The sequence below is a fragment of the Syngnathoides biaculeatus genome, chromosome 12, assembly GCF_019802595.1.
Source record: "Syngnathoides biaculeatus isolate LvHL_M chromosome 12, ASM1980259v1, whole genome shotgun sequence".
NCBI lineage: Eukaryota > Metazoa > Chordata > Actinopteri > Syngnathiformes > Syngnathidae > Syngnathoides > Syngnathoides biaculeatus.
The window spans coordinates 6,428,822-6,448,287 of NC_084651.1; the positions used below are offsets into that span (position 1 = coordinate 6,428,822).

Genomic DNA, 19,466 nt, shown 5'->3' on the forward strand with positions numbered 1-19,466 from the left:
AATATATTAATTATGGCCCGGTGGAAGAAACGGTTCCCCAACCCTCGCTTTTTTTTTTTTCTTCTACTGTAGCTATTACATAATTGTGAGCTGTCGTTAAAATGAAGTTTGCCAATATGTACCCACTAATTCTAGTACTAAAAAACATGCTGTGATGAACTTTATGGAAGTATTAGTCATAGTTGCGGCTTTATTGTTCTGATGAAGCTTAAAGCAGTGCAGCTAGTTTAATTTTTTTTTTTTTTTTTTTTTTTTTTTTACATGGCCTACAATGTGAATGTGTCAACCCAAAACGAGCGACTTGTTTTGTAAATACATTTTTTGGTACACTAAAACTATGAAATGTTTCCAAATGTGACCGTACAATCCTAATACGTTGTTTTAACACCTCTTTTTATTCCTGTTTTTTTATTATTATTATTCACATGTTCTGGAGAAGGCACTGTTGTTTGTTTGTGTGGTTATATTTTGACATTATCATACCACTTTTTTGAAACATATTTGATGTTGGTGAAGATGCAAACACCTCCTGTATGAAATAAAGCTTTGTAGAACAATATCGGCGCATAACTTGTCCCTTTTTGTGTGTGAATACATCAGGGTAGGTGGGAGTTTATTCAAGTATAAACTCAAAATAATAACTCATAAAATTATGACTTTTTTTGGTAATGATAGAATATATATATATATCCATTTTCTGAGCTGCTTATCCTCACACAGGTCATGGGAGTTTGCATGTTCTCCCCGTGCCTGCGTGGGTTTTCTCCAGGTGCTTCGGTTTCCTCCCACATCCCAAAAACATGCAAGATCAATTGGAGACTAAATTGCCCCTAGGTGTGATTCTGAGTGCGGCTGTTTGTCTCGATGTGCCCTGCGATTGGCTGGCGACCGGTTCAGGGTGTACCCCGTCCCCTGCCCGTTGACAGGTGGGATAGGCTCCAGCACTCCTACGACACTTCTGAGGATAAGCGGCTAAGAAAATGTATGGCTGATCAATTGGAAACACTAAATTAGCCATAGGTGTGATTGTGAGTGCGGCTGTTTGTCTCTATGTGCCCTGCAATTGGCTGGCGACCAGTTCAGGGTGTACCCCGCTTCCTGCCCGTTGACAGCTGGTATAGGCTCCAGCACTCCCACAACCCTTGTGAGGATAAGCAGCTAAAAATTCATGTATATATAATATATATATATATATATATATATATCAGGAGGCGTAACAGTGGATCATCTGGGAAGCGTTGGGCTCAGGGTTCAATCCCGGCCCCGCCTGTGTGGAGTTTGCATGTTCTCCCCGTGCCTACGTGGGCTTTCCCCGGGCACTCCGGTTTCCTCCAACACCCCAAAAACAAGGAACATCAATAGTAAACTAAATTGCCTGTCGGTGTGAATGATTCTGAGTGCGGCTGTTTGTCACTATGTGCCCTGTGACCAGTTCAGGGTGTACCCCGCCCCCTGCCCGTTGACAGTTGGGATAGGCTCCACCACACTCCCCGCGACCCTCATGAGGATAAGCGGCCAAAAAAAGGATCTATGTATATATATATGAGTAAGGGCCACCCTGAAACAAAGTGCTGGGATATAATTAGCCGTGCGAGGCGGTATAATAAGGTCCCAGCCTTGATATGAATGACTCGTTGTCATGGTAATCCAACTGAGAGGGGTCTGCGGAGACAAAGAAGGGATTTGGTGTCTCCAACAGGTGTTCCAGTTGGGCGGGGTGGGGTGGTTGGTGGGGGTCTCTAAAACTGACCCCCCCCCCCCCCACCTGCACGAGATGAGAGAACGTATGACGCCGCCATTAAAAATGCTGTAATGCTTTTTGCTTAGTTTTGTGGTTTCAAAAAAAGAAACAAGTTGTGGAGGATAAAGGCGGCGTTGATAGCACTGAAGGGAGCGTTGGGGGCAGGTGACGCACGTCTGGGAAGTGGGGGGTGCAAATTCTGCCATGACCTCGGGGCAAAGTGCAGCCATTGTTTCCCGACAACAGCCTGACGACGAGATGCGGACTGGAGAGCAGGAGTGGGCGAAGTGTGGCCCTGCTGGGGGGGGGCGACGACGCTGTATGTACCGAGAGTCCTGACATATTTGTACAAAGAAAAATAAATACATTGAGCAGATTAGTTATTAATCGAGTTGAAGTGAGCCGTGATGGGCAGTTTCGCAAGTGCTCCGCAGCCGTAAGATTACATTGATGCGTATTTCGACAGACTTTGATTAGGTTAAAATATTACATTTGATTAAAGTAACATTTCTCTTCACGGTTGCACTTGCTGCACAGCTGTGCGATTGTGTATTTTGTTTTTATTATACAGTATGCATCTATCGACTTTGATGAGGTATAAACATTACGTGGATTAAGGTAAATTGTATTGTGACATGTGTACTCACGATTGCACTTGCTGCAAAGCTGTGAGACCATGCAATTGTGTATTTTAACAAACTACAATTTACCTTAATCAATGTAATGTTTATACCTCGTCAAGGTCGATAGATGCATACTGTACAAGAAAAACAAAATACACAATCGCATGGTCTGACAGCCGTGCAGCAAGTGCAAACCTGAAGAGAAATACAGTACACCTTACTTTAATCAATGTAATATTTTAATCTTATCAAAGTCTTTCAGAATAGGCGTCAGCATAATCTTATGGCTGTGTCCACTTTGATTTTGCACATGCTTCACGGCTGTGAGACCACGCAACACTTTGTTTATTTTATATAAATCCACTTTGATAATGTCTAAGCATTCCAATGACTAAGGTAACTTGTACTGCGACGCGTTCACTCTGACTTTGGACTTGGTTCACAGCCGTGAGACCGCGCTAACGCACTTGTATTCTCCGGCAGACCTGTATTTTGCTCGCTGTACGTAAAATAGAGCGAGTTCCAAAAGGTGTAGTCAACATTAGTAAGTGGATTAAGACGCGATCCGCACTGGATTTACGGCCGTGAGACTACGTTTGGTGGTTTTCTCCACGAACTACCGCACGCTACGTCGACTTGAGCTCTTTCCGCAGCTCCTCTCGCGAGCACTTTTGACTTGGCCTCGTGCGCGATAGCCGAGCCGCCGCTGTAATCCTCCAGCTTTTCAGATTACTCCCGTCGGCGGGGGTCACATTCTGCACCCGACCCGACCGGGCGGTTGATACAGGCGACGCCCTGAACAAGCCCACCCTCCAACCCCCTTTCCGGGAGGGTGTCACTCTCTCCCAGGCGTCCGTTACAGGGCGGGCCACATCTGCACCAGGGCGGCCATCTGCACCTATTGTTTGCCCCCCGGCGCACGGCATGCATGGCTGGCTTCGTAAAGACCCCCAAAAAACCCCCACCCAACCCACTGTCCCACCCCACCCGTCTTCCGCGGGCCCTCACAGCTTGCACAAAGATGACTTCTTAATCACCAGTCGAGTGTTTGGCAAAAGACGCAAGGAAAGCGCGTTCGAGGCTACTTGCTTTGCAATTAGCCGTCGAGGTTCGGGTTCGACGTGGCGGGTCTGAGCGATTTTTGATTGGCTCGAGATGTCACTGAGTGGAAAGGGAGGGGCCGGGGCCAAGGGGCCAATATGTTCCAAAATGACGAACGCAGGAAGCAAGCAAGAGAAAAGAATGCAGCCAGTGAGTCAGCAGCCGTGCGTCATATTTGAATGCTCGAAATGATTTCTGAACAAACGCACGAGTGGGACTCCGAATCAGAATCAGAATCAGAATCAGCTTCATTGGCCAAGTGTGTAAAAACACACAAGCAGCGATAAAAATGTCGCGTTATATGACAAAATCATAGTCCAATAATAATAACGTAGTATGAGCTTGTGGTATATTGTTATTTTTGTTTAAAGTCATAATTTCGCAATTTTTTTCAAAGCAACACGTAAATGTATTATTACCAGATGAGGCATTTTCTCATAACTTTTTCTGGTGGCATTCTGACTTTTTTCTCATGTTATTTATACTTATTACTTTCTGATAATGTTACCACATTCTTCACCAGTAATATTCCTAATTTATTGTCGTGACAATACGGAATATTATGACTCCATTCATGTAGTTTTTCCAGCATTTTGTCTTGGAAAAAAATGTGATCCTTGTTGTGACTTTTTTTTCTTGAACTATTGCAAATTTAATAATAGTATGACCTTAATAAAGAAAAAAAATGGTACAACATTATTAGACTAACATTACGGTTTTATTGCCGTGAAAATTACTTTTGTGTTCCTTGAAGTTCATGCAATTTAATAAACCGACTCCCATAATTCTTCCATTTCGTACAAGAAACATTGTTGGAAAAATTGAAAAAATGCCCAACTTCATTCGTGACACTCATTTTCATTTTCAAATTTTACTTCCACAACAGCACAACTTTATTCTGCTATGACCTTTTGTCTCAAATATGTACAGCTTCATGCTTATTTTTATTGCAATAGTTTTTTTTGTTTGTTTCTTGAGGCCACTTTACCACTTTAACTTATTGTCCTTATTGCCTTATTACTTAGTAGTCTACTTATTGTTATATAACTACGACTGTTCTCATAATAATGCAATGGTTTCATTTCTCTCATAAAACGTGCAATATTATTTCGGTAATATTACCAACGTTCACCCTTGAAGAAACGCTGTCGTTGCAGCTTTCAAGCGCAAAGCAAATGTATTTATATTTCATACACAAAGAAACGCAATGTGCTTTACATGATTCAAAGCATTTAAAAGCAAAAGGGGTCATGTCATTATCCAAGCCGCTTATCCTCACAAGGGTTACGGGAAAGCCGGAGCCTATGCCGGCCAGCTTCAGGGGAAAAGCGGACTACACCCTGAACTGGTCGCCTGTCGGTCACAGGGCAGATATCGACACCGTCACTGAGCGGGAATCGATCCCACACCGCCGGCACCCAAGGCAGGCGTGTGTACCACTACTACACCAGGGGTAAAAAAAAAACAAAACCACAGCTTATAAACATTTAGGTAAAGCTGTGTAAATACTTTAGAATTGGAGTCATGTCCTCTGACCTCTTTGCTGTGGTCAGGACTGGAGCTGCAGCATTCAGAATGATCTCCAACTGTTTAAGGCCCTTTCGGCGCAGTCCAGTCAGAAGACCGTTACAATAGTCAAGCCCGCTTGAGATAAAAGCATGAATGAGCGTCTCCTGCTTTGCTGAACACACGCAAGTCTTCTCTCTGGATGCGTTTTTAAGATGCTAGAAGGCAGTTTGAGCATCTGACTTGATATGACTGTTGAAAGTCGGGTCGCCCGGGTATTTTTTTTCGCTGATACGCCATTTCTGCAGCTGTAATAACTCAGTTGTTTATTTTTTTACTTCCATTCTTGGGGGAAAAAAACAACATTATTTAGTTTCCAGTTGAGTTGCGGCATGGTGGATCAGCTGGTAAAGCGTTGGCCTCACAGTTCTGAGGTCCAACATTAATTGGACACTCTAAAATTGCCCTTAGGTGTGATTGCGAGTGCGGCTGTTTGTCTCAGTGTGCCCAGCGATTGGCTGGCGACCAGTCCAGGGTGTACCCCGCCTCCTGCCCGTTGACAGCTGGGATGGGCCCCAGCACTCCCCGCGACCCTCGTGAGGATAAGCGTCCAAGAAAATGGATGAATAGCGTTTTCAGTTGAGTTGTACAGGTACACGTAGCCAAAACTACATATCAAGGAGGTGAAATAAATTGTCCCACAGTTTCCCACGCACAATATTTGTGGTTTAGAATTAAAAAAAAAACCGAAATGTAAACGATGCTTTGTTATAAATGCCCCCCTCCCCCTTCCACGGCATTGATCATGATGAGGATGTGTTCTGTGGCCCAGTTGACAATGGATGCGGCGTGCACGCGTTCAGTGGGAGGGATTATCCACCAAGTAGGGCAAGTGGCTGAGACTAAGGACTGCAATTCCATCCAGCCTCGGTCATCCGCTCAGAGCTCACACGGACGACGAGCTCGGGGGCCGCTTGCACATTCGCCCCCACCCCTCCCCGTCACCACTACACGCACACAAAACCCACAAAAATGCTCAAGTACGTGGGACAACAACGACAGAACGACGAGCTGAAAACCCGGCAGCTAGTTTTGGAGCGCGGTGCGTTCATGGACCCGCGGGATTCGGGAGACGCGTTCGGCCGCTCGCTCGGCGACGCGTCCCACGGCGAGCTTTCCGCCATGGACACGTTCATGAAGAACGTCCAAGTGTTGCTGGACGCCGCGCACTACATCGACAGCGTGGATAAGAGCAGCGGAAGTAAGTGCGACGAGGGCCGGACGGGCAGCGCGTGCGTGCCGTGAATGCGCCTCGGTCGGCAGACAACAATAGAGGCGACGTGCACGACAACACAACACGAAGGCCACGGGGACATTAAATACCTTATACTGCACGGTGTACGTCGATCCACGCGGAAATACTGCTAAATTCTGAAAAATGCATAGCTCGCGATCCAATTTTCTGCGTTAATTAATTAATTTTTTTGTAGGGTTCAAGTGGTGTTGCGATCTACAGCTATTTTAAAACGTGGGCCACAAGAGCTAAAACCCACCAAGTGCAATTTATTTTAAACGTCACGCGTCGACGAGCGTTGAAAAACATCATTTTGTTTCTTTTAATCCGTGTGAAATACGACACCGATCGCCACTTCTAATGAATTAAATATGTCGCTCCGTTTATTTGAAAGAAAAAAAAAACCCTCCACACACACATACAAGCACACAAACCTAACCTAATGCCGAAATGAACGATTATTAAGTACTTATTATCAATTATGGACGCCGGTTGTCACTTTGAGGGTCGAGGCTTTTTTGGGGGGGCTTGGATGCGTTCGCGTTCACATGGTTCCCACATGGAACATATTGCGGTCTCCTGATTGGTCTCGCACTCTTCTTCACCACCGTCGCCGGGCCAATCACACGCGAGTTCAACCGTGACGTTGCCCTTTTACCGGAAGAAATAGATGACGGGATTTGTAGGCTTTTATACTCAGCGGCAGATAAAAGTAACAAATGGCGGATGAAAAGATGACATTTTTGGAAAAATTACTTGCTGTATATTAGATATTCATGTGACTATAGACCATTTGGTTACCTTGTACGTTCTAAACTTGTTGAATATTGAGGTCACGACACATGCTAATGCATTTAGATAACTACGAAGGAATATGTGTCAGCTCGAGTTACCTGAACTGTATATCACATGAACGTTTAAATTACGAACTGTACAGTTGTTATGATTAATATTTTTTTAATTACACAGAATGTGAGCATGGTTATGCTTCGACGTACCATGCCAATGAGGCGGCGCATCCACAGAAACATCGTAAATTCAACAAGAACAGGAAACTGGACAATACTCACAATAGGTGGGTTCAATAAACACTATACAATATTCCAATTATTAACAAGTCAATTTTCGTGACAGGAAGGTATAAGGTAAAGTACTTTGCTTTGTTTTCAATTCTCCTATTGTGTTTTGTATTATAACAATGCTTTCTTACGTTGTCTAACAATGCTGGACAAAAATATGAAAACATTTTTGTTTTTGCTCTGATTTTTAATTTTTTTTATTAATGAGGTGAAATCAAATATGTAATTTTTCTATGCAAACAAAATTCCAATATTTCATTGTCTAAATCTGCGTTTAGTGATGACTACTCCTTTGCCGAGATAATTAAATAATTAGTGTGAATATTGCACAGCTGTGACACACTTAAAAATGTGCACAAAAAAGTTTCAAAATTTTAAAAACTAAAAAAATGATGAATTTCACCAGCAACATGGCAAGATGGTTAATCATGAAAAGATAGAGCTGAATATTTTATGAGTATTGTAAAATGGGATCTATATTTTACATTTAACTTAGTTTAATATTTATGATAGCATCTTTTTATTTTATTATTTATTGAAATTCTATTTTTATAATACTTTCATTGTTTTCAACATGAATCTTTTAAAAATAAAATAATTTACTGTTATCTATTATATAATATTAACTATTTGAGTCAGATATTTCTAAATTTTTTTTGCAGGTCAGCCCACAATGAACTGGAAAAAAATAGGTGAGTCATGAAAAATGAGTGATTTCTATGTATGTATTAATTTGTTTTTCCTGTCAGGGTGGGCAAAAAAAACCAAAACCATAATTTCTATATTTTAAATTTTGAAAAATAATGCACAAGCAACTGACGTGAATTATACAGAAAACTCATGTTCAATGTAATCTCGGTTACAATAATGATATCGCACACGAGGACACGGCATCCCGTGACTCGTAAAAATTCACCTTTGACGGAGCGTCGCCTTTAGCGAAGTGTTGGAGCGACGCGGTACCTGGAGGAGTCGCGGACATTTCCCCGGTCGGCAAACGTGAAGCATCGGTTCCCAGACAACCGGACTCCCTGCTGATGAGCGGCGGGCTCCCCTCCCCTTCCTCGTCCCCTCTCGCCGCGGGATGAGGCCGCCGTAGCTGTGAGCAGACGACAAATGTCAGGACGCGTTTGTGTCCGAAATTAAATGGCCTGTTAATGTTTGCTCAACAAAGCAAGTGTAAGATGAGGTGGGGGGGGGGGGTAGCTTGACCTATATAATATTATAATACATTACTGCTTTCTGGGCGCACGGTGGCTCAGCTGGTAAAGCGTTCTGTGGTCCTGGGTTCAATTCCAGACCCACCTGTGTGGAATTTGCAATTTCTCCCCGTGCCTGTGTGGGTTTCCTCCTACATCCCAAAAACATGTAACATTAATTGGACACTCAAAATTGCCCCTAGGTGCGATTGTGAGTGCCGCTATTTGTCTCCATGTGCCCTGCAATTGTCTGACAACCGGTTCAGGGTGTACCCCGCCTCCTGCCCGTCGACAGCTGGGATAGGCTCCAGAAACCCCCGCGACCCTTGCGAGGATAAGCGGCAAAGAAAATGGATGGATTCTGAATTCGTCTCTTGAGCAAATTAATGCTGCTCGAAGGGATTGTCGTAGTCTGGATGTAGCTCAACTTCCCGTTAGCGACGTCATGGAGGTATTTAGAGGACAATCTAGTTGAGACTGAATCAAGGATAGGCTCCAGCACTGCCCGTGACCCTTGTGAGGATAAGCGCCAAAAGAAAATGGATGAGTGGTTGGTCGGAGCAACACCGGTCAAGCAGTAACATTAATGAATCCATTGATGCATCCATTTTCTTGGCCGCTTATCCTCACAACGGTAATAAGGAGTGCTGGAGCCTATCCCCGCTATTTGTGCCCTGCGACTGGCTGGCGACCAGTTCAGGGTGTACCCCGCCTCCTGCCCGTTGACAGCTGGGATAGGCTCCACCGTTGTGAGGATAAGCGGCCAAGAAAATGGATGGATTGATGGATGGATGATAAAACTCATTATCAAATGCATCAATGGATTCATTAATGTTACAACTTGACCGGTGTTGCTCCGACCAACCACCCATCCATTTTCTTTTGGCGCTTATCCTCACAAGGGTCACGGGCAGTGCTGGAGCCTATCCTTGATTCAGTCTCAACTAGATTGTCCTCTAAATACCTCCATGACGTCGCTAACGGGAAGTTGAGCAACATGCAGACTATGACAATGCCTTCGAGCAGCATTATTTTGCTCAAGAGACGAATTCAGAATCCATCCATTTTCTTTGCCGCTTATCCTCACGAGGGTCGCGGGGATTTCTGGAGCCCATCCCAGCTGTCAACGCGCAGGAGCGCGGGGTACACCCTGAACCGGTCGCCAGCCAATCGCAGGGCACATGGAGACGAACAGACGCACTCACAATCACACCTTGGGGCAATTTAGGGTGTCGAATTAATGTTGCATGTTTTTGGGGTGTGAGAGGAAACCGGGGTGCCCGTGAGAAAACCCGCGCAGGCACGGCGAGAACATGCAAACTCCACACAGGCGGGGCCGGGATCGAACCCGGGTCCTCAGAACTGTGAGGCCAACGCTTTACCAGCTGAGCCTCCCGTGCCGCCTCCGACCAACCAGTCAGATGATTAAAAAAAAAAAAAAAACATGCCTGATTGTGAGGGTGGACTCGAAATGTGATTGGTCAGAGACACAGCGCCGCTGCAAATATAGCACGTTAGCTTGGCACGGCGTGAAATCCGACTGGACAGAAAACAAAAAGAGGGAACATTCTGCCGCTGCCTGGCGGACGCCGTCAGGGATATTAATGCAACACTTTTGTTTATTATTGTGTCCTGCTCTTATGCTTTGGTTGCCTTATTTAGCTTGATCCGCAAAAGGATATCTGACTTCCTGTTTGTGTTTGCGCCCACCTCCCCTCCCCAAAAAGACGAGCACATCTCCGCCTGTGCTTGGAAAGATTGAAGTCGCTCATCCCTCTGGGACCAGACTGCAGTCGGCACACCACGCTGGGACTCCTCAACAAGGCCAAAGTGCACATCAAGGTACAAGAGATGAATTGCGATAAATATCGAGGCGCAATCTGAGGTACGCCAGCACGTCTGATTTAATTCAAATGTATTTATTTTATTTTTAATTTTATATTTTACATTTTAATTAATTTTCAACAAATTTATTTTTTGCCGTGAAGTTGGTTGAATAGTGCCAAAGCAAATGCATAAAGGCTTTTATTTCACACATGAATACTACGCAGGAAACACAAGCAATACACTCTGGAACTTTATGAAATACATATTAAGACAGGGGGCACTGTGGCTCAGCTGGGAAAGCGTTGGCCTCACATTTCTGAGGACCCGGGTTCGATCCTGGCCCAGCCTGTGTGGAGTTTGCATGTTCTCCCCGTGCCTGCGTGGGTTTCCTCCCACATCCCAAAAACATGCAACATTAATTGGACACTCTAAATTGCCCCTAGGTGTGACTGTGAGTGCGTCTTTTTGTCTCCATGTGCTCTGTGATTGGCTGGCGACCAGTTTAGCGTGTACCCCGCCTCCTACCCATTGACAGCTGGGATAGGCTCCAGCACTCCCCGCGAGCCTTGTGAGGATAAGCAGCAAAGAAACTGGATGGATGGATAAATTGCCCCTAGGTGTGATTGTGAGTGCGGTTGTTTGTCTCAATGTTCCCTGCGATTGGCTGGCAACCAGCTCAGGGTGTGCCCCGCCTCCTGCCCGTTGACAGCTGGAATAGGCTCCAGCACTCCCTGCGGCCCTTGTGAGGATAAGCAGCAAAGAAAATGGATGGATGGATAAATTGCCCCTAGGTGTGATTGTGAGTGCTGTTGTTTGTCTCAATGTTCCCTGCGATTGGCTGGCATGCAGCTCAGGGTGTACCCCTCCTCCTGCCCGTTGACGGCTGGGATAGGCTCCCGAAATCCCCGCGACCCTTGTGAGGATAAGTGGCAAAGAAAATGGATGGATGGATATTTAGACAGGATTTTAAAAAAATCCATGCCAGTGAGTATTGTTAAATTGTATATCAATAATTGGATGAAAATGTCAAGGCTGCTTGATTTCTGCTGCTGACGGTGGCCCAAATAGTTATTAGAAGGGCACAATTACTTTTTCACGGAAGTCATTTTGAATCTTTTTTTTTTTTCTTAATAAATGAAATTGCCATTTTAAATTCAGTTTGGTTATATTTGTCTGTTTTACTTCTTCTTTTTTTGCTCATTTTGATTGATCGCAAACATTTGCAAAGGCGGCCAATACTTTTTCACGGCACTGTAAGCCGCCAGACTCCCTTGCGAAGGTGCATGGTACCAAATACTCTGCCCACCACTGATGTCTGTGACACGATAATTAAAAAAAAAAAAAAAAAAACATCTTTATCCAAAGTCCACTTGCAAGGAATGTTCCAAATGTGGCCATTTGAGAAATTTGTAGATTGCTTCCACAGCTCTAAAATGGCCGCTCACAAAAGAGTTTCCCATGACCTTCCCACTGTACGCTGTCTGGGTTTTTTTTTTTTTTTTTTTTCGCCAGTGAGTGCATCATCGGCAGCCACTCAGAATGTTTTAGTGGATGCTTCCTGTTTTGTTTTGTTTTGTTTTTTTTTTTTCTCGTGGAGATTGGACGCTTTTGTTTGCACAATAATGACGGTTGCGTAACATATCACGCGGATTGACTGCTTTTATGGGGATGACATTTACGGGGTCTTCGCTTAGTGGATAATGCGTGTACAGTATTGGGGGCCTTATGTCAACAGTTGATTGAAGTCCTGAAAATATGGTTCTGCTCTGATGTGGCTTTTAGGTGTACGGTTGGAAACTAGAACATGTCGATGCAAACACACCCTTTGCTATTCGAGCTCCAAAAAATAGCTTAAAGGAAAATTCCGGTGGTTTGGATTTACGATGTATCCAATACGTCATGTTATATGTACTGTATCTTGAAAATGTGATGTTAATACTGTCTCATTTAATGGTGTTTTGAGGGGATTTTTATCGGCAATTATGAATTTTCACGGGGGCCGCCATTTTGGCGAGTCACATGACCTACGTGCACGGATGTGAGCGAATAGGCGCGCTAGCAAAGGCTCGGTTACGATGGGACACAATCATGGCCAGCGCCGGTTTCTCGGATTTATCCTCATCTGATGAAGAAATAGCAGTTTCGGTTGATCGGGAAGACTGACGAATACTTCTATATGGATTTCAACCTGTCGCTGTAAATAATGTAGAATTTTCGGATGGTTCTTCGGACAAACGAAGGCCTCTGGAGCTAGCTCGCGGCCCGCCACCGGAGCTTGCTCACCAGACTCTGCGTCATTCCGTCCGAAGAACTGCTATTTCTTCATCAGATGAGGATAAATACGAGAAATCGGCGCTGGGCATAAACGGTCTCCCATGTAATCGAGCCTTTGTGCGGCACGTAATGCGTACGTAGGTCGTGTGACAGCCCCAAAATGGCGACTCCCCTGAAAATTCGTAATTGTCGCTAAAAAATTTCTAAAAATGGCATTAAATGAGAGAGGATTAACGTGACATTTTCAAGATACAGCACATATGACATGACCTATTGTTAATCCAAACAACCGTAATTCCCCTTTAAATAGTGACATATTTTTCCCTTCAAGAAACTGGAGGAGATGGACCGGAGGAGTCAGCACCAGCTGGATACCCTGGAGCGGGAGCAGCGGTACCTGCAGAGGCAGCTGGCCCAGCTGCAGACGCTCGGCGAGAGGGACCGCGTCCGCACGGACAGCCTGGCCTCGCCCACGGACTCTGAGCGCTCCGAATCGGACCGAGGTCAGGCTGCGTTTACGTGACTTGAAATACATTTGTTGAGTTCAGTTCTAGAAATACATTTGTTGTGTGCAGTTCAATTTTATTTTTAATTTGTTATACCTTTGCGTTAAAATTTTTAATTCCAATCATGATTGAGGTACCGTAATTTCCGGCCTACAGAGCGCACCTAATTATGAGCCTCACCCAGTAGATTTATAAAGGAAATACCATTTGGTACATACATAAGCCGCACCTGTGTAAAAGCCGCAAGTGCCCACATTGAAACGCGAGATATTTATGAAGACTGTATGCAGAGTTTTCAAAGTTTTAATACCTTAGCTTAGCTTAACATAGCAACAACATGGGAGCACGAACAGGGCTGGTCAAAAAGATAACATACCAGGGTAAAACAGTATCAACACAGTAGCACAGCACTAACAGGGCTGGTTTGGAAAAAAAAAACCAAAACATGCCTAAATCACTGCGACGCGACAATAACACAGCAGCAACACGCTAGCACAGCGCTAACGCTAGCGCAGCACTAAAAGGGCTGGTTAAAAAAAAAAAAACATACCTAAATCACTGAAACACGGCAGTAACAGAGCATCAACACGCTAGTGCAGCAAAGAAAAACCATACCGATAAAAATCATGAAACACGGCTGTAACACAGCAGCCACATGCTAGCACAGCGCTAACGCTAGCACGGCGCTAACAGGACCAGTTAAAAAAAACATAATGGTAAAAATCATGAGACAGAGCAACAACACGCTAGCACAGCACTAATGCTAGTGCAGTGCCAACAGGGTCAGCTAAAAAAAAACATTGCGGTAAAAGTCACTTCAAGGCACATATATTCCACCGGTCTCACTCTTACGTTCTCCACTCGAGTGTCCCCTTGCGGCCGTTAGGAAAAAAATGCACAAATTAGCCGCATCACCGCATAAGCCGCAGGGTCGAAAGGGTGTGAAAAAGTCGCGGTTTATAGGCCGGAAATTATGGCGGTAGCATTTTTCCTTTATTTAAATTCAGTGTGCATAAAACAGCGGTTTAGAATTTTGTAATACTCACCCAGGCAGGGAGTTAACCCCGCAGAGGGTTGCGTTGCCCCGTCCACATTTGCGGTGCGCCGAAGCCACAAACACGAGAGTTGATTTGCCATTTTGCGTGCGCTTGCAGAGGAGATCGAAGTGGACGTGGAGTGCACCGACTTCTCCCTCGGCGACATCGACAGCGTGAGTAGCGGCGGCGCCAGCGACCTCGACGACCAGAGCAGCCGGCAGAGCTCGGCCAGCGACGAGGGCTACTCCACCGGCAGCCTCAAAGTGGCCTTCTCGGCTTGAGGCCCTCCGCACTGTGATCCCCCGGACTCCGACCCAACCCCCCCTTCCTCCCAACACCACTATCTTATGGCTTTAACCAAGGGTGGGGAACCTACGGCACGCAGGGCAGCATACAATCCGGCCCGCCATTCCAATTTGGGAAGAAAAAATGTAAAATAAATCAAAAGTGAGCGGAACAGTTAGAATAACCCCCCCCCCCCCCCCACCCCAATCGATTTTCTATCCCATTTTTCATCATTAGGGTTGCCGAATCCAATCTAAGATGACTGTGGTCGTGACAGCAATACACAAATAATGCAAAACATAATGATGGTTTTTTTACCATCTGGAAGAGCACTGGAAAGTTCGAAGTGATGCAATTGGAAGTATGAGTGGAAATCAGTGACAGAAGTCGTTTGCGCCGACAATTTGGGGAAAGCCGGCAACCCTGTTAAAATCCATGCTTTGTTTTATTGGACTTGATCCGAGTGCGTAACCGTTAGATTCATGCGCCCATCCTGCGTCACGTTGCGTCGAAAACGTCGGAAATGATCCAGATGCATGGCAAAAGTCAGCCCTTTGATCAGTTTTTATATTGTGGTTGTTTTTGGCATTTCCAAATCATTAACCGAACTGGAAAGTTCCTCTCTGCTGCCTCACGTTCTGCCTGCGCCTTTCAGACACGCTATTTACAGTTTTAGAAATGACATGAATTTACATACTCTCCTGAAGTACACGGTAATTTACCGCAATACCGCTCAAGTTCACGCCTGTTTTTTTTTGCCAAGCGTGAATAAACCAAGAACTCAAAATGGCCCCTCGATCGGGGGGAAAAGGTTCCCCACCCGACTTTTAACAAATCACCAGCCTACAGCTCCTCGACCATCCCCCCCCCCACCCCCCACCCCCACTCCTCCCCACATCCACTTAAGAACCAGCCTTAAGCTCGACTCCAACCTAAACCTGAATGTTGTTGTCCCGTGATCAGCCACAATCAAAGAAAAGCACGAAGGGCGGGTAAGTCGACCTCTTCGACGAATCAAATCGATCCTCTTACAAACCAGCAAAAAAAAAAAAAAAAAGATGGCCACAAATACCAGCTTGATGTTTGTTTGTTCTATTTGCCTTGTAAACAAACAAAAAAAACCAAACAAACCAACAAAAAAAATGCCCTTTTTTTCTTTGTGGACGGGTTGCGACGTTTGCATTCCAAAAACGTGTTTTTCGACACAAAATCTGCTTTTTCGTCGTCGGAGCCGCAGGCATCAAATCTCTACACTTGATAGTTGTTCTAATTTATTTTGCATAGTATTTATTTTCTTTGCTATATTTAATTGTGCTGCAGCTTTGAAAATGTAAAAAAAAAAAAGAAAAAACTTGACCCCCCTCCACTTTTTTTTTTTTTTTTTTTGCATTTAGCGTCAGAACCTGTTGTATTTTATTCCCCGTTTAGAAAGTAATAAGCTATCCAGTACTTCTCCAAGCACAAGGCGAAACGAAAAAGCAATAACGCATCTATTTATTTTTTTAACATTGCTTTTGTCCGTCCATAAGCTAATAATAAGTGTCCAAACTTGCAAGACTAGTGATTTCAGTTTTGAAAAAAAAAAAATATGTAAAGATATCAAAAGCTACAGTGCATGAGTGTTGAATGTTGTAACGTGCTTTGGATAGACAAGGCTTTGAAAAAAAAAATGTCTGTAGCATGAACAAAACTACGGACGCGTATTGCAGCCACACCAAAAAAAAAAAAAGTCGCTATCATGTTTTAACGTGATATGTTTCACGCTATAATATGGATGTTTCATGTTATAACGGGATATTTTTCACATTATAATGTGGTTCGTTACACATAAGGTGAATCATTTGTTATAACATAAAAAGTTTCATATTATAATGTGGATGTTTCATATTATAACATATTTTTCACATTATAAAGTGGTGAGTTACACATAATGTTAATCATTTCATGTTATAACATGAAAAGTTTCTTGTTATACTGTGGATGTTTTATGTTATCGCACGATGTTTTTCACATTATAAAGTGGTGAGTTACACATTATAACATGAACGTTTTCGCGTTATAACCTGATATTTTTCACATTTTAATGTTACACATAATGTGAATCATTTCATGTTATAATGTGGAAAGTTTCACTTTATAATGTGGATGTTTCATGTTATAACATGATATTTTTCACATAATGTGGTTAGTTACACATCATAATGTGAATCATTTCATGTTATAACGTAGTTCATTTCATGATATAGTGTGAAACTTTCATGTTATAACATGATATGCTTCACGTTATAACAGAAAATAATAAACATATTTCACCCCTCTCCCCAAAAGACAATTACCTCCGGTTCTACTACATGTTCTTGCTCCACGCCAGCTTAAAAGGATGTGATTGACCACAGGGTCGCAATAAGTTAACTCCAACTTTTCAGGTTATAACGTAGAACTTATTAGGTTTTACTGCGATATGTTATAATGTGATAAATTAGTACGTTATAACGTACATGAAATGATTCACATTATAACGTGTAATTAACCACATTATAACGTGAAACATATCACGTTAGAACATGATGGTGAGTTTTTTTGGGGGGTGTGGCAGCAATACGCTTCCGTACAAAACACTTGAATTCTTTTTTCTTCTTTTTTTTTCCCGGAACTTCACATTGAAAACCTTTTGACTGTTTTGATATCCGGTGTTGCACTGTTCCAAACCTTCAGCTACCACAATAATGAGCATTTCTATCCATTTTTATCCCCCCGCTAGTGAATCCATCAGCACCAAATTGTGTCTTAACGTGGGTGTATGACTCTTGCACAAGTCCCCGCTCACCCCACCTACCCAATGTGTTTGGGAAATGTATCAAAATGCACTATTGAAAAAAATAATAGTAATAATTGTGTTTGGGACTTTATGTCCGAAAGAATGGAGAGAGAAAAAAAAAAAAAAAGCACAGCCCCGAAGTTTTTGTTTTAAATGCTTGATTAGGGATTTATTGTGATTTTATTTCATTTTTTGCTCAAAACATGCTGCTGGTGCCCTGCTGATACTTTGTTACGGTTCCTGACGACGCTCCCTGGAATCATAATAAACCTCTTCCACCAAGATGTCAACCAATCCGTGTATTTAACTCAAGTCCTTAAGGAGAATCCAGTAGCATTGATTTACCAGTTTCCTCCTCTAAATCGATCCATCCATTTTCTTTCCCGCTCATCCTCACGAGGGTCGCGGGGAGTGCTGTTAACGGGCATGGGGTGGGGTCCACCCTGAACTGGTCACCAGCCAATCGCAGGGCACATCGGGACAAACAGCCGCACTCACAATCACACCGAGGGGCAATTTAGAGTGTCCAATTAATTTTTGGGGTGTGGGAGGAAACCGGAGTGCCCGGAGAAAAGCCACGCAGGCACAGGGAGAACATCCAAACTCCACACAGGCGGGGCCGGGATTGAACCCGGGTCCTCCGAACTGTGAGGCCAACGCTTTTCCAACTGATCCACTGTTCCGCCTCCTTTAAATTTAGTCACATAAAATCAATTTGATTGTGTATTCATCTGTCAAATCATTTCATTGCCTTATTTAAATTAAAAAAAATATATGGTTAGCATGGCATAATTGCCCAAGTCAAACTTGCATATTAATGTGTCATGCAACAACCTGTGTGAAGTACTACCTACAGATATTAAAAATAATAATAAGAAAAGCAAGCACATTGGTATTTTGACATTGATAGTGGCACAAATTAAACATGATTTGTAGTTATATAACATTACATTAGCAACAATATCTTTCTCAGATGAAAAATGAAACAGCAATATGCATGCTAATGACTGCATTTTTTTTCTTTATGGACGTAGATTCTTTGTCATGGTAACCCACAAAAGTTAAATGAAGGAAACTTGACTTTGCTGAACTTGTTCACTTTTTCATAAATGATACTGATTAAAATGACTTGTGATTATGCTACCAGGGTAAAAAGTAGTAAAATGTCGATACATACACAATAGATTGTCATTAAATATTTGTAAATGATCATAAATCAATTGATTTAAACTATTTCAGTCTTTTTTTTTTTTTAACTTCATCTACAATTAAGTTGCCCCATCTGCTCAATTTAAAACTCAAACGTGGCCTTGATATGGAAGCAAATGTGTGCCACCAGGATTGGAATTAAAAATGCCACTGAAAATTTTATGTTGTAAAATCAAGTTATTTCAAAGTGATCACCTATTCAATAGATGCATTTCAGTTTCTTTTGCTGTCACATGACTAAGTAAGCGTAACTGGATTGGCCTGGTGTTGGGTTCTGACCTGAAGTAACCCTGCCTTCTTAACACTGAATTTAGACGGTGAATTTTAATATTTACGTACTTCCATACCTTGAGCACGAAAGTAAATTCTGGTTTGCACTCTTGAGTATTATTCCAAGTACAGTTGTGCATTCTTAATTGTCATGTAAAAAGTTAACCACTGGTTATTACAACAAAAATAAAGCAGATGGCAGATGTCATGAGACAAAACTAATATTAATCGTCAGTATGTTCGTGTTTACTGTTGACATCTTTCAATACCAATAACAAGGCTCACCGACTCGAGGTTCCAACTCGGCCGGTCGCTTTCCCAATGACGAGCAGGCAGTCGTTTGTAAAACTCAAACTGATGTTTATTTAACTTTTATAAATACAGAATTCGGAAGCGGAAAAAAAAGCTAATTTGGGCCGTCGGCCGTTACGAACGTTCTCACTCTCAGAAATAATAATAATAAAAAAAAAAAAATCATAAAAAATAATGCAGCCTCGCCAATTCTCCTAAGTGTTGAACTCGATCCACGGCGCGATGGGCATTTGGCCTGTGTGCGGAATTAGGGCACACGCTGCTAACTTGGGTGTCGGTGCGAGACAGGTGACCAGATTACAAAGCAGGGTGGCTTCCCGTCTAATTTGGACAGCCTTTATTCGACCTGCACGAGATTATGAAAACTACATCGTTTATCGATTCA

At 43.3% G+C, this 19,466-nt stretch overlaps 1 protein-coding gene across 1 annotated transcript; it reads left to right on the top strand.

The window, feature by feature from the left end:
- The first annotated feature begins 5,859 nt into the window (after positions 1 to 5,859).
- LOC133510036 (max-interacting protein 1-like) lies at positions 5,860 to 19,370 on the top strand. Its single transcript, XM_061837703.1, has 6 exons — positions 5,860 to 6,232; positions 7,235 to 7,340; positions 8,007 to 8,036; positions 10,271 to 10,385; positions 12,976 to 13,147; positions 14,305 to 19,370. Exons 1-6 carry the CDS (start codon positions 6,004 to 6,006, stop codon positions 14,466 to 14,468), a joined length of 816 nt encoding a protein of 271 aa, XP_061693687.1. The 5' UTR covers positions 5,860 to 6,003; the 3' UTR covers positions 14,469 to 19,370.
- Positions 19,371 to 19,466: the final 96 nt, after the last annotated feature.